This window comes from Dendropsophus ebraccatus, chromosome 1 (genome assembly GCF_027789765.1).
Source record: "Dendropsophus ebraccatus isolate aDenEbr1 chromosome 1, aDenEbr1.pat, whole genome shotgun sequence".
Taxonomy (NCBI): Eukaryota; Metazoa; Chordata; class Amphibia; order Anura; family Hylidae; genus Dendropsophus; species Dendropsophus ebraccatus.
Window position 1 is genome coordinate 132,954,321 of NC_091454.1, and position 13,423 is coordinate 132,967,743.

Genomic DNA, 13,423 nt, shown 5'->3' on the forward strand with positions numbered 1-13,423 from the left:
ATTTATAATTGATTGCTTTAATATTTTCCAAAATGTCACCAACTATAACCAGCATCATGCCCTGGACCTCCATATTATGTCAACTGCTACCTTACACTGTGTTCTCTTGGCTAAGTCCTAGGTTGTTTGTACTCTCTAGTCAGATCAAGTCCCCAGACTGTAATCATTCACAGCTGTTGTTGTTTGCTAGCCAATTCAGGAGACATTTCCTCAAGGACCTGCCTAGTTGATAGTAGCTGGTGTCCTAGCCAAGTATTCGTATTCCCTTGTCATTAGATTAGACCATTCAGTCTAATCTAGCAGTGTGATCCCTTCTTACATTGCTGTCCACCTTTAATGTTTGTATCATCCTTCGGTTTATAATTGTTCATTCACTGCCTCCATCAAATACAGTAGGTCTCAAGGCTTTTCTATATTCTTCATGTAGGCATTTTCAACTCTTGTTGCCTGTCAAATATATATCTCTTTAGTATACAGATGCAGTTAGTTCCAAATAAAGCTAGAATGCCAGATCTGTTGCAAAGCAAGCTACGCTATTGGCATTGCTGACTTTGCAAGAATCAGGAACACCTGTCTTTCATAGGAATCTGTGCTCTCTTGTGAACCTCCATGGTGCCCTACACTATTAGCATGGTGCATCATAGAAACAGAAATCCCATGCTTATATAGCTGCTGGTCCAGGCAGTATTTACACTGATAATGTACCATGCTTTCTTGTATAATTTCCATGGCACTCTATGCCTCATCCAATACTGCTAATGACATCATCTAGACTTTATAACAAGCTATTCATAAAGGATTGCCAGCTTACTTTTGAGCACACATTCTCTAAATTAGGCATAATTCTAGTAAAATTGTCCCATCTCCTGTTTTCAATAACTTGGGGCGCCACAGAAAATACACAAGGGAGCAAATCAGCTAACATTAAGTTAGTGATAACTAGAGCATCACTAGCTTACTGTTCAGGAAGTGAAGCAGGGGAATCCTATCAGATTTTGCTAGCAATCCCTGCTTCACTTACTAAGCATCGGTGACGTTTATATTGTTTGCGTGGGCTGCGACTAAACTATTGTGCAAGTGAAAGGCCACATGTTCACATTGCCAGTCACATAGCCATTTCTACACAAAGTGCTTAGACTAATGTGAAGGAGGCAGCACACTGGCATGTTCCCAAGATGCTGTACCAAGGCTGTGCCAAGTTTTTAATTACATTGACACTAATTGTTTTATTTATATAATAATATAGATTATTATTTCAGGGAGAATTAGGATCACCAATTCTTCAATTAAACGTCTCGAAGTTTACCCCAACACAGAGGACTTTTGTTTGGTGAAAAAAACTAAACCAAAAAACTTGCCTCTTAGCAGGTGTTCTGACACTGTTATTTTGTATAGCACTTGTTCATATAAGACAGTAAAACATTATTACTGCAGTAATAACTGTTTCAGTACTTTGATCTTTAGTAATGCATTCTTCCTTAAATGGGTGAACTAGCAGTGTGAACGAATCCCTATGCAGATTTTATGCATATTTGTATTTCTTCCTCATGCTAATCTTTAGGGATTCCATGCACATAGTGCCAGTTGCAGGGGACCTTTAGAGTTAATTAATGACAATAATTCTATAAAGTGGCACATGATTAAATGCAAGCTTCTGACCCCACTGACCCCAAACCTCAATTATTTTCTTTCTCTTCCAAATGATTCATTAATCAATCATTTCAAATTGACCTTGACAATTAATCTATCTAGAAGAAGTTTACTGTGTAAATTTACCTGTCAAAGTATTATGCTGCTGCCCATCTGCCACTTGTTGTTTTGACAACCCTGCTAAGAGGCTCTTAATTAATGGTTCTGATGATTGACTACAAATATTATGTGACACAAAAGTGCAGACTGAGACTGAAAATGGACTCTGTGAAAGTTTCAGGCAAAGCTGTACAAAAACAAAATGGGCATGCTGTTTTCCTTATGTCGAAAGGCCAGATGGTTTTGTGATCATGATGTCCTATGTATATTGATGGGTCGTTGTAGGTGATGAACCAAAGACTTGGTGACTTGAATGTTTCCATAAATATAGCTATTACGTACTGTATAACACTACAATTACAGGTTGCATTATGGTTAGAATGGGATATTTTCTCTTTGGTTATGTCTCTCCTTCTTTTAGTCTTTACCATGCTTGATATCACCAATAGAGTTTACAAATATCTGTTACTGTATCTGAAGACAAAAGAATAAACTAAGCCACATTATACTAGATTTATTTCAGTAAAACAACATTGATATATTAAAAAAATATGATATTTTTATAAACCAACTTTGGAAAGTTAAAAGGGTACTTCAGAGGGAAAAAAAAATTCTTTCAAATTAACTAGTGTCAGAAAGTGGCAGAGATTTGTAATTTACTTCTATTAAAAAATCTCCAGTCATCCAATACCTATCAGCTACTGCATGTCCTGCAGAAAGTGGTATTTTTTCCAGTCATAGATGCCCATTGTGCCCTTATGGTGCTGGTGTGATGTGCAGGCCAAGTATTAGTCAAAGCCTTAGTCTTCTCCGACTTGTCACAAAGCATGGACTACTGCATATAGATAACTAGAAAATGTACCCGGCGCTGCCCGGGTATAAAGTGTCAGTGTGTTAATTAGATTTGTTCTAAGGTGCCCAGGAGGCCAATCTAAAGGTATTGTTTCATCTGAGTAATTATCAGTGGAATTAGTGTATACCTGTAGTGCATAGCTGGAGGGGTTCTGTATACCCACAGTGTATAGTTTTTAGGGGTCTCGCATATCTGTAGTGCATAGTTGGGGGGGCTGTATACCTATAGTATATAGTTGGGGGGTCCTGTATACCTGTAGTGTGTAGTTGGGGGGGGGCTGTATACCTATAGTGTATAGTTGAGGGAGGTCCTGTAAACCTGCAGTGTATAGTTGGTGAAGGTCCTGTATACCTGTACTGTATAGTCCGGGGGGTTCTGTATACCTGTAGTATATAGTTGGTGCTGTATACCTGTAATGTATAGTTGGTGGAGGTCTTGTATACCTGTAGTTTATAGTTTGAGGGTCCTGGATACCTCTAGTGTATAATTGGTGGAGGTCTTGTATACCTGTAGTATATAGTCCGGGGGTCCTGTATACCTTTAGTGCATAGTTTGAGGGTTCTGCATAACTGTAGTATAGAGTTGGTGGAGGTCCTATATACCTGTAGTTTATAGTTTTGGGGTCCTGTATACCTGTAGTGTATAGTTTAGGGTCCTATATACCTGTAGTATATAGTTGGTGGAGTTCCTGTATACCTGTAGTGTATAGCTTTGGGGTCCTGTATACCTGTAGTATAGAGTTGGTGGGGGTGCTGTATACCTGTATTATATAGTTGGCGGAGGTCCTGTATACCTGTAGTGTATAGTTTTGGGTTCCTGTAAACCTGTAATATATAGTTTGGGGTCCTGTATACCTGTAGTATATAGTTGGTGGAGGTCCTGTATACCTGTAGTGTAAAGTTTGGGGTCCTGTATACCTGTAGTATAGACTTGGTGAAGGGGCTGTATACCTGTAGTATAGAGTTGGTGGAGGTCCTGTATACCTGTAGTGTATAGTTTAGGGTCCTATATACCTGTAGTATATAGTTGGTGGAGTTCCTGTATACCTGTAGTGTATAGTTTTGGGGTCCTGTATATCTGTAGTGTATAGTTTGGGGTCCGGTATACCTGTAGTATATAGTTGGTGGAGGTCCTGTATACCTGAAGTATATAGTTGGTGGAGGTCCTGTATACCTGTAGTGGTAGCACCTTGCAAAGGGGCAGTACCCTCCCATTCAGACTTGCCAGAAAATCTGGTGTCTTTTTGAGGGGGGTATGGCGGTATTGGTCAGGTATGGTATGGCAGTGTTATCCAGTCACAGTATGGCGGTATTGGTCAGGTATGGTATGGCAGTGTTATCCAGTCACAGTATGGCGGTATTGGTCAGGTCTGGTATGACAGTGTTATCTAGTCACAGTATGGCGGTATTGGTCAGGTCTGGTATGACAGTGTTATCCAGTCACAGTATGGCGGTATTGGTCAGGTCTGGTATGGCAGTGTTATCCAGTCACAGTATGGCGTATTGGTCAGGTCTGGTATGGCAGTGTTATCCAGTCACAGTATAGCGGAATTGGTCAGGTCTGGTATGACAGTGTTATCCAGTCACAATATGGTGGTATTGGTCAGGTCTGGTATGGCAGTGTTATCCAGTCACAGTATGGCGGTATTGGTCAGGCCTGGTGTGGCAGTGTTAAATGTGATGTGTGAAGCTATTACCTACCTATCCTGATGCTAATTGGTGAGTGAGGATGGGGCATCTTCAGGCTTAGTGCTTAGGGCAGCAGCAGCTGGTAATACTGTCCTGTATACATGTACTGTATAGATGGAGTGGGGGGCCCTGTATACATGTACTGTATAGATGGAGTAGGGGGCCCTGTATACATGTACTGTATAGATGGAGTAGGGGGTCCTGTATACATGTACTGTATAGATTGTATAGATGGAGTAGGGGCCCTGTATACATGTACTGTATAGATGGAGTAGGGGGCCCTGTATACATATACTGTATAGATGGAGAAGGGGGCCCTGTATACATGTACTGTATATATGGAGTAGGGGGCCCTGTATACATGTACTGTATAGATGGAGTAGGGGGCCCTGTATACATGTACTGTATAGATGAAGTAGGGGGCCCTGTATACATGTACTGTATAGATGGAGTAGTGGGCCCTGTATACATGTACTGTATAGATGGAGTAGGGGGCCCTGTATAGATGGAGTAGGGGGCCCTGTATATACATGTACTGTATAGATGGAGTAGGGTGTCCTGTATACATGCACTGTATAGATGGAGTAGGGGGTCCTGTATACATCTACTGTATAGATGGAGTAGCGGGTCCTGTATACATGTACTGTACAGATGGAGTAGGGGGTTCTGTATATACATGTACTGTACAGATGGAGTAGGGGGTTCTGTATATACATGTACTGTATAGTTTGAGTAGGGGGTCCTGTATACCTGTACTGCCCTGTATATACATGTACTGTATAGATGGAGTAGGGGGTCCTGTATGCCTGTAGTGCCCTGTATATACATGTACTGTATAGTTGGAGTAGGGGGTCCTGTATACATAAACTGTATAGATGGAGTAGTGGGTCTACCAGTTATTACTGTGGATGTTGTGAGGCAGCTGCCCTAGCAACCATTTAGTTTCCAGCTCCCTGTGAAAATGAAAGCAGTAATCCTATTGGTTGCTAAGCTCCCAACTGCCATTTACTGCTGGAGACATGCAGCTAATTATATCACCTGTGTTTGCAGTGTGGAGATTTTCCCATTCATCTCTATAGGCCTCCGCTCTTCCCCCTCCCCCTCCCCTCCTGTACATCTGGCGGGGACGGGACCTTCGCAATAACCTTCCCGGGCACCCAATGTATCTGTGTGCCAAATTTGGGGTCAAACGGTTCAGGTGTTTGGAAGTTTATACGGGACAGACAGACAGACTTTGATTTTTATGATATAGATATAAAAACGTCCAAAAAAAAAAACATTCAATTTTTTGGAGAAGAGATTAAAGCTTCCTTCCTTAGGTCTATAGCACAAATTCTCTACAGATGTCAAAATAAAAAAAGAAACAGTACAGAAGTTTCTTGGTTAAAAATTCCAGTTACATTAATAAGGTTTCTGTTGAATGAATATGCAGGATTCTTTGAAGCTTAGCTGAAAGAGGTATCCCTTTTGACAAAGTCATCCCCTATCCCGCAGGAAACAGCTGAACAGTGTACTTGGCTGTTTCCGTGGCCACCATAGAGAATGAATGAAGCTCTGGAGGGCATTCTAACAGGATAGTGGGGTTCACATTCTCAAAATTATCGGGCCCCCAGAGTTACTTACCCATGTAATAAAAAAGTGCCTTTAATACTTAATCAATTAATACTTGTTAAATAAAAATCCCTAAGGAATATTATAGTTTACATTATATATATATATATATATATATATATATATATATATATATATATAGAGAGAGAGAGAGAGAGAGAGAGAGAGAAACATCCAGCAAAATGGAACTTGTGAAAATCCAGAAAGCTCTTTATTAATCCATTGTTAAAAAGCTTGGAACAGCAGACTAGCACACACAACGGTATCTGGCGTGGTAACTAAACCTAAATCACAGCACATAGTCACATTCCTACATTGTGGTCACCATGTGTGGTTGAAATTACTCCCTCATGCAATTACCAAAAGCCACACAAGGTTGCTGATCAATTGTGGTAACATTGCTGGCCTATTGTTGACCCCACTGGGGTATAAGTGTGGAAACACACTGCTTACTGCAGCCAAATTGCCGCTATTCAAATGCTCTTGAATGAACATCAGCAAGTGTAGTGGTCTCTAAAAAAGTAGAGGTTATGGCAGTTGGCTGATCTAAATCATTCAGATGTGTTAACACAATACCAAGGGGGAAAGACATCAGCAATGATCTTAAAGAAGCAGCTGCTGATGCCCATTAATCTGGGCATGCTTACAAGGCCATTTCAAACATCATCATTTTATAGTGAGAATGATTATGTGGAAAACATTCAAGATAGTTGACAGTATTCTCAGCGGTGAAAATCCTAGCAAGTTTACCTCAAGGTCATACCATGCAACGATCAGAGAAACGGCAAAATCCCCAGAACGCAGATTCTACAGGCCCCAGCTGACATGCTAAATGTTTATTACAGCACAATCAGAAATGACTAAACAAGTATTGCTTGTTTGGAAGGGTTGCCTGCAAAAAGTATCATTTTTCCAAAAAGTGCATGGCAGCATGTCATAAAGTTAGCAAAGTTGCATCTAAAGAAATTACAAAACTTTGGAATAATGTCCTTTGGACAGATGAGACCAAAGTGATGGTGATTGCACTGAAACATATTTTGTGAAAACCAAATACAGGATATCATCACAAACACATCTTTCCAATTGCTAAGCATAGTCAAGGAGGGGTGAGGATTTGGGCTGGTGCTGCAGCCACAGGACCTGGGTACTTTGCAGTTAATGAATCGATATCAAACTCCGTCAAAGTCAAATGTAAGACATTTTACCAAATAGCTAAAGTTTGGCTGAAACTTAATCATGCAACATGACAGGGATCCAAAGAATGAAGTTGTAGTAAAGTCCATACCTCAACTTAATTGAAATGCTGTAGCAGGAAACAAATGCTCACACATCTGAACGAACTGAAGCAACGTTGTAAGAAGAGTCGGCCCAAATTCCTCCAGCAAGATGTGAGAGACTGATAACGTTTTACAGTGAAAGTAATGGTCACTGTAGAACTTTATCAGTCTCTCACATCTTGCTGGATGTTGCTTCAGTTCTCCAATCTATTCATGTGGTGTACGTCGTTTCCATTTTAGATTCATTTTAGATAGATAAAGAATGACATGGTGGAATCTCCTGTGTATTGTTGTTCATCTAAGGTTGCATTTACCTTAGTTTAGGACTAGAGATGATGAGAGGACTAAAGAGTCCATCCGAACCCGAGCGTTCGGTATTCGATTAGCTGGGGCTGCTGAAGTTGGATAAAGCTCTAAGGTTGTCTGAAAAAACATGGATACAGCCAATGACTATATCCATATTTTCTACATAGCATTAGGGCTTTATCCAATTTCAGCAGCCACCGCTAATCAAATGCCAAATGCTCGGGTTCAGATGAACTCGAGCATGCTCGAGGTTCGCTCATCTCTATTTAGGACCTTCCAAGGACCAGATGTCTTTCATTATGTCCTGATACATACAACCATAGTCTACTTTATTAGTGTTATGCCTGTATCTTAAATGTTTTATATAGCATTTATTTTTTTTTTATTCTTACTTAATATTTTCTAAATTTTCCAACTGAATTGCATATCCCAAGAGGCTTCTAAATACTGGAGGTACACTTTAAGAAAGTTATCAAGTTATTTAAAAGTGTTAATGACTTTACTCCAAATACATATAATCTGACAAGGCTAAAACTAATAATCACAAGTAATAATTACTATTCTCACCCGTAGGGTGTCAAGCAAACAAGAAATCATATGTGTGATATACGAGCACAAGGTAGATTAGCACAAAACAACTAATTTGATAAAGCATATGATACATCAAGTATAGTATTTGTCCTTATATATAGAAATCAGCCTTGCTGTCAATCCACATATGCGTTGCTTCTAGTTAATATCTTCTCCAATACATATAAAATACCATATCTCCAGTTAGTGCAAACCTTGTGCGGATTTGATTGTAATGTCTTCTGGGTGCATTTAGTATGTATATACAGCCCACTAAAAATTCATAGTAATCTGTTTGATTTTTTTATTTCAGCCACGCTTTATTCAAAGATGGAGCCCAGGGGGAAGATAATAAAGGATTTACTTTGTAAACTTTGATTCTAACCTCGATTAAGCGTGAATGTACCTTCAAGGCCCAAGAACCTTTCAAGCCATTTTCTGTTCTCTGTTTTCTCTCACAGCGTGAAACCAACATATTTGCTTTCTTTACTGTTATTGACTGAAACTGACCTTTTTCTTGTTCTTAATATTTTATATCATCTTTGCTGTTCAACTTTTGATATAAGTCTATTGCATAGGAAGCCTTCCAGGTATTAGCTGCAGAGGAAAACCTAAAATCTATTTTACAGGAAAATAAAAAAAGAAAAACAATAAGAATGCTAAAAAGGGGCATTCAAGTGATCAGGGAGGATCACTATCATATTAATTTAAATGGTTATTATAAACTCAGCAAATATACACCCCCACAACATAATGCACAAAATACAAAATTAGGAAGAATAATGTACTTGTCCTTGTGTAACTTTCATCTAAGTGGGAGAAATGTTATGTCTTCAATAAAATGGACGCACACAACAGATTATAGAAATGTGTAAAGCTTTAAGTATGACCATAATAAATCTTACCATTTTCTGTGATAATGCGTGGAACTTCCTTTTCTGCTGGGGAATAACATCGGATTTGGTTTCCAACTACAAGTCCATCCATCTCCGAAAGATCTTCAAATGTACAGTTGACACCGGCAGACAGCTCTGGTACATTATAAGCTTCCAACACCAGCTATAACCCATAGAATAGAAACATATCAACAACACTATTCAAGTAAAACAAGAAAAAAGAAAGCAAGGAAATAAGGTAAGATTTTTATATGTTGCATCCCATAAAATATTGGTATTTCACAGGAGATCACTTTATGATTGATAGGAAACCAAACTCTGAGACCCTTGTTAAACATGAAAAACAAGACCTTAACAGGGTTTTTTTGTCTGTACAGTGGCACTTAGAGATGAGCGAACCTCGAGCATTCTCGAGTCCATCCGAACCCGATCGTTTAGCATTTGATTACGGTGGCTGCTGAAGTTGCATAAAGCCCTAAGGCTATCTAAAAAACATGGATATAGTCATTGGCTGTATCCATGTTTTCCAGACAGCCTTGGAGCTTGGGTTTAGATGAACTTGAGCATCCTCGAGGTTCGCTCATCTCTAGTGGCACTTCCGGCCACTTGGATATGCAAGAGAACTATAGCTGGCCCCCATTCATTTGAATAGAGCAGTGGGTAGAGTATGGAAAAAGAGCTCACAGTAACAGCTGATATGGGTTTATTAAGCTATAATCTATGGAACCCATTACTTAGTCACCAACAGTTGCCATATACAACGTCTCCCTGTTTCTTTTATTATAGGAACCAGTGTGCCCATTTTTGTTATTGTAAATTATGCCTTCTAAAGTAATAGATATCAATGAATTAACAAACTATGTGAAATATATCACACACAACATAATTTATTGGGCATAATTTACATACCAGAGAACATAAAATACAGATGTATAATGCCTAACGGATATAATAAATGTATACTGGCACAACCATCATTTTTTGACCAAGAACCATAGATTTTTTTTTAATCAGATTAGTTATATACACCAAGTCTATGTTGCATATTTAGGCTAAGTTCACAGACAGTATAACAGTGGCCATTGCTAAGCAACAACTATTGTTATACTGGCCAGTGTTTGACATGTTCCTGCAGCTGTCAGAGCTCTGACGCTCACAGAAACATTGTTTTCCATATGGTCCCATCCAGGTGTGCATGGAAACTTAATACCTGCCGCTGTTATGAATTCACATGACAAGTATACTTACAGCCATACCAAACAACGGCCATTGTTCAAAACGGTGTAAGAATGGAACGGGAGTCATTACTTTGATTTCAATGCAATGACGCCCGGCTGAAAAGCACCTACTATGAACATACTCTTAATGTTCCAATGATAATTTTGCAACTTTCCTACTAGTGTTCTTGATCATGTTCTTAAAGTTTCTTTTAAACTTTAAATCTATAAAAACTCTACAATACACTGAAAATCAGTAGAAAAAAAAGCAAAAAAAATCAAGTGTGGGATTTTTGCATTGGAATATTATTGAAAGATACACAAACAACAATTGGAAGCACAATTAAAATGTCTTGACTATGTTTCTGTTTAACTACAGAGATTGTTCAATATTGCTCAATATTGAATGTGATTTTTGTGCTAAAGAACAGAACAAGCACAATAATATTATTTGCAGAAAGCCAATGCTTCACTCAATGTAGATACAATTGGGCCGCTCAGACCAAGAAAAGATGAGACGCTCAAAGAAATTGACGATTTCAAGGATGAGCACATTATGCTGAAATAGTATTGTTATTCCTCGCTGCATTGAGCAGAAGATCCATTTAAAATAGATCTTGTAAATCTTTAAAATAATTTTGCTGCAAATAATTACCCCAGAACACTGCAATCAAGTGCATTTTGCAAAAGAAAATCAATTACTCTTTTTAAAGCCGCAGGTTCTTGAAAAACACAATTGCCAAAGGCAGAAAGGCCAGTTATTACCGAGTCACTCTATTATCTTTAGTTAAATGGAGTTTTCACTGAGTTTTCTGTCATTAGAAGATATCCAGCATAACAGCAGTGGAGTAAATAGATGGTGACATCATTCAATAATGGATTGCAAGTTGGCTTACCATTAACAACTTTTACCATCCTTTGCATTAACAAAACAATGCTTTTCTGCTTATTATATATAACAAGCAGGTCCTCGTGCAAATAACTGAGAAACTCCATGGAAAAAAGTTTTTGTTTCTACAAATACATTAAAGGAGTTGTTCCTCTCTTGAAAATAATGTACAAATAGAAGGGTGATGTAAAAATAAATAGGCCGCTAATTGGCTGAACGATCAGTTCCTATGAAGTTAATGCATCACAAGAACCAAGAAGTGGGACCAAAGATCAACAGCTGTGGAGGACCAGGGCAGGGTATGATTTATATTACCTTAATGAGAATATCAACAAAAACTTCAAGGCAAAAACCAGAGGGCTTACTTCAAACCTATTTAACATACAATTGCCCCCAAAATATCTTACACACCTAAATCTCACAATAACACAATAATTAATAATCTTTTATTTATACAAGGCGACAACCAATAATACCATAAGATACTTTTGGATATAAGACAACACTAAAAATACAAACAGAGGAGCCTGGATATAATTTTATACATGATTGGAATATTATGTATCTTTATCACCACAGTATGCACCACAGTAGTTATTGCAAAAGTATTATACTGCACTCATGAAATGTAGCTAGTTCATGTAATTCACTTATTTCTAGGGATGAGCAAACCGGCCGAGGTTCGGGTTCGTATGACATTTTGCACATAAATAGTATTTAAATATGATCGAGTGATCTGTTGCAGCATGCCCAGTAAACTGTTACTTATATTAGTTGGGTACAGGTAAAACACCCAGCCACTAGTCCTACTGTCTACTGCACAATGCCCTAGCTAATACCAAGCCAACAGTTGTATTACTGTATCTCTTACCCTGTGGCTATGCCCATGCAACTATGGGACCAGGCTCCTCCATTTTACAAGGGGACTAGTGGCTGGGTGATTTACCTGTACCCAACTAATTTAAGTTACAGTTTACTGGGCATGCTGCAACAGATAACTAGATCATATCTGATCATTATTTATGTGCAATATGGGCAATGTATGCAATAAGTGAGTAATATGAACTAGCTGTTATGTCATGAATGCAATACAGAACATATGCAATAAACGTTATGGTGCAATATTGTGGAGATAAAGATACATAATATTCTAATCATGTATAAAATTATATGCAGGATTTTGTCTTATGTCTTACATGTATTTTATGGGATTTTTTATTTTTGTCTTGTATATATAAAAGATTATCAATTATTGGATTTTTGTGTTCTGTATAAGTAAAAACACTGTATTTTGGGGGGTTAATTGTAGGTTAAACAGGGTATGACTTAGTCTTTTCTTTACATCATGCTTTACGTCAACTGTAGTTTTTTAGGTAGAGGAATAGATCATAACTGAGAAAAAGTAGAATGGTAAGATATTTGTTTATCTTTCTTTGGATCCTGTACAAGTTTTGTCTAAAACATTCTTAGTAAGTAAACAGCAGGATTTCAGGCTTTTACCTCACTACTAGTAAAAACAACCTTCCTGGATCTGCATTACTATTAAGTGCTTGAAGCAACACCCCTATGTAAGGACATTAGCGTCCAATGAGGAAGTGGAGAGATGTAAGTAAATTCTTTTACCTATACATTTTCAGCGCTAACAAGTAGATGTGAAATCTTGAAGAATAGAGACAGTTCCTTCATGCTGGTTTACTTTAACAAAATAAAAAGAAATCTGAAGGACAATCTGTGCACAGGGTCTTTGTGAAATAATCAAAAGAATTGGGCGAATAATGGAGCAATCAACATTACCAGCAATTTACAAATTCAGTAATCACAAACAGGAGTAAGGTGCAGATTGCTAAACTTAGACTTTTAGTTGTCATCTTGAACTTTACAGGACTGTGCACAATGGCATGGTCAATGATGAACAGACTACCATTTATTATTTCTTTTTGTTGTCTTAAAGTGGCCCTCTGATTTTTATTTTTATTGCCCCCTGGCTGCAGGCTGGCATGATCATTTCCCTGTGGCTCAGCGTCATTTTGGTCCAACAGCACCATTTGGATTCCACTGGCACTGACGTTACATTTCTTCTGACCCCTCTTCTTTCTTTAGGGCTTTTGAAGATTGGAAGTCAGGATCTTCAATGCATCTTTATGAGAGTGCTCTCATAGACATGTACAGTATCGAGGACTCTGACCTCCGGCCTACCAGACGGAGATGAGGTCACATGGGTACCAGGGGGATTTGAACAGCATCGTAGTACCAGAATGACCCAACACCTCGGCAAAGTGATCATCACGGGTAATTATACATGCCAGCCAGCTAATATCAATTAGACAAAGGCATAAGGGTACGCTAAAACGCGTTGGATGGAATCTT

General features: G+C 38.5%; 1 protein-coding gene across 1 annotated transcript in view; it reads right to left on the minus strand.

Moving 5' to 3' along the window:
- The window catches only part of PLXNA4 (plexin A4), a 614,893-nt gene that overhangs the window by 173,609 nt on the left and 427,861 nt on the right, over positions 1 to 13,423 (minus strand). The window contains exon 7 of the mRNA XM_069979087.1: positions 8,960 to 9,113. Within this exon, the coding sequence (XP_069835188.1) occupies positions 8,960 to 9,113 (154 nt within the window). The remainder of the gene's footprint in view (positions 1 to 8,959; positions 9,114 to 13,423) is intronic.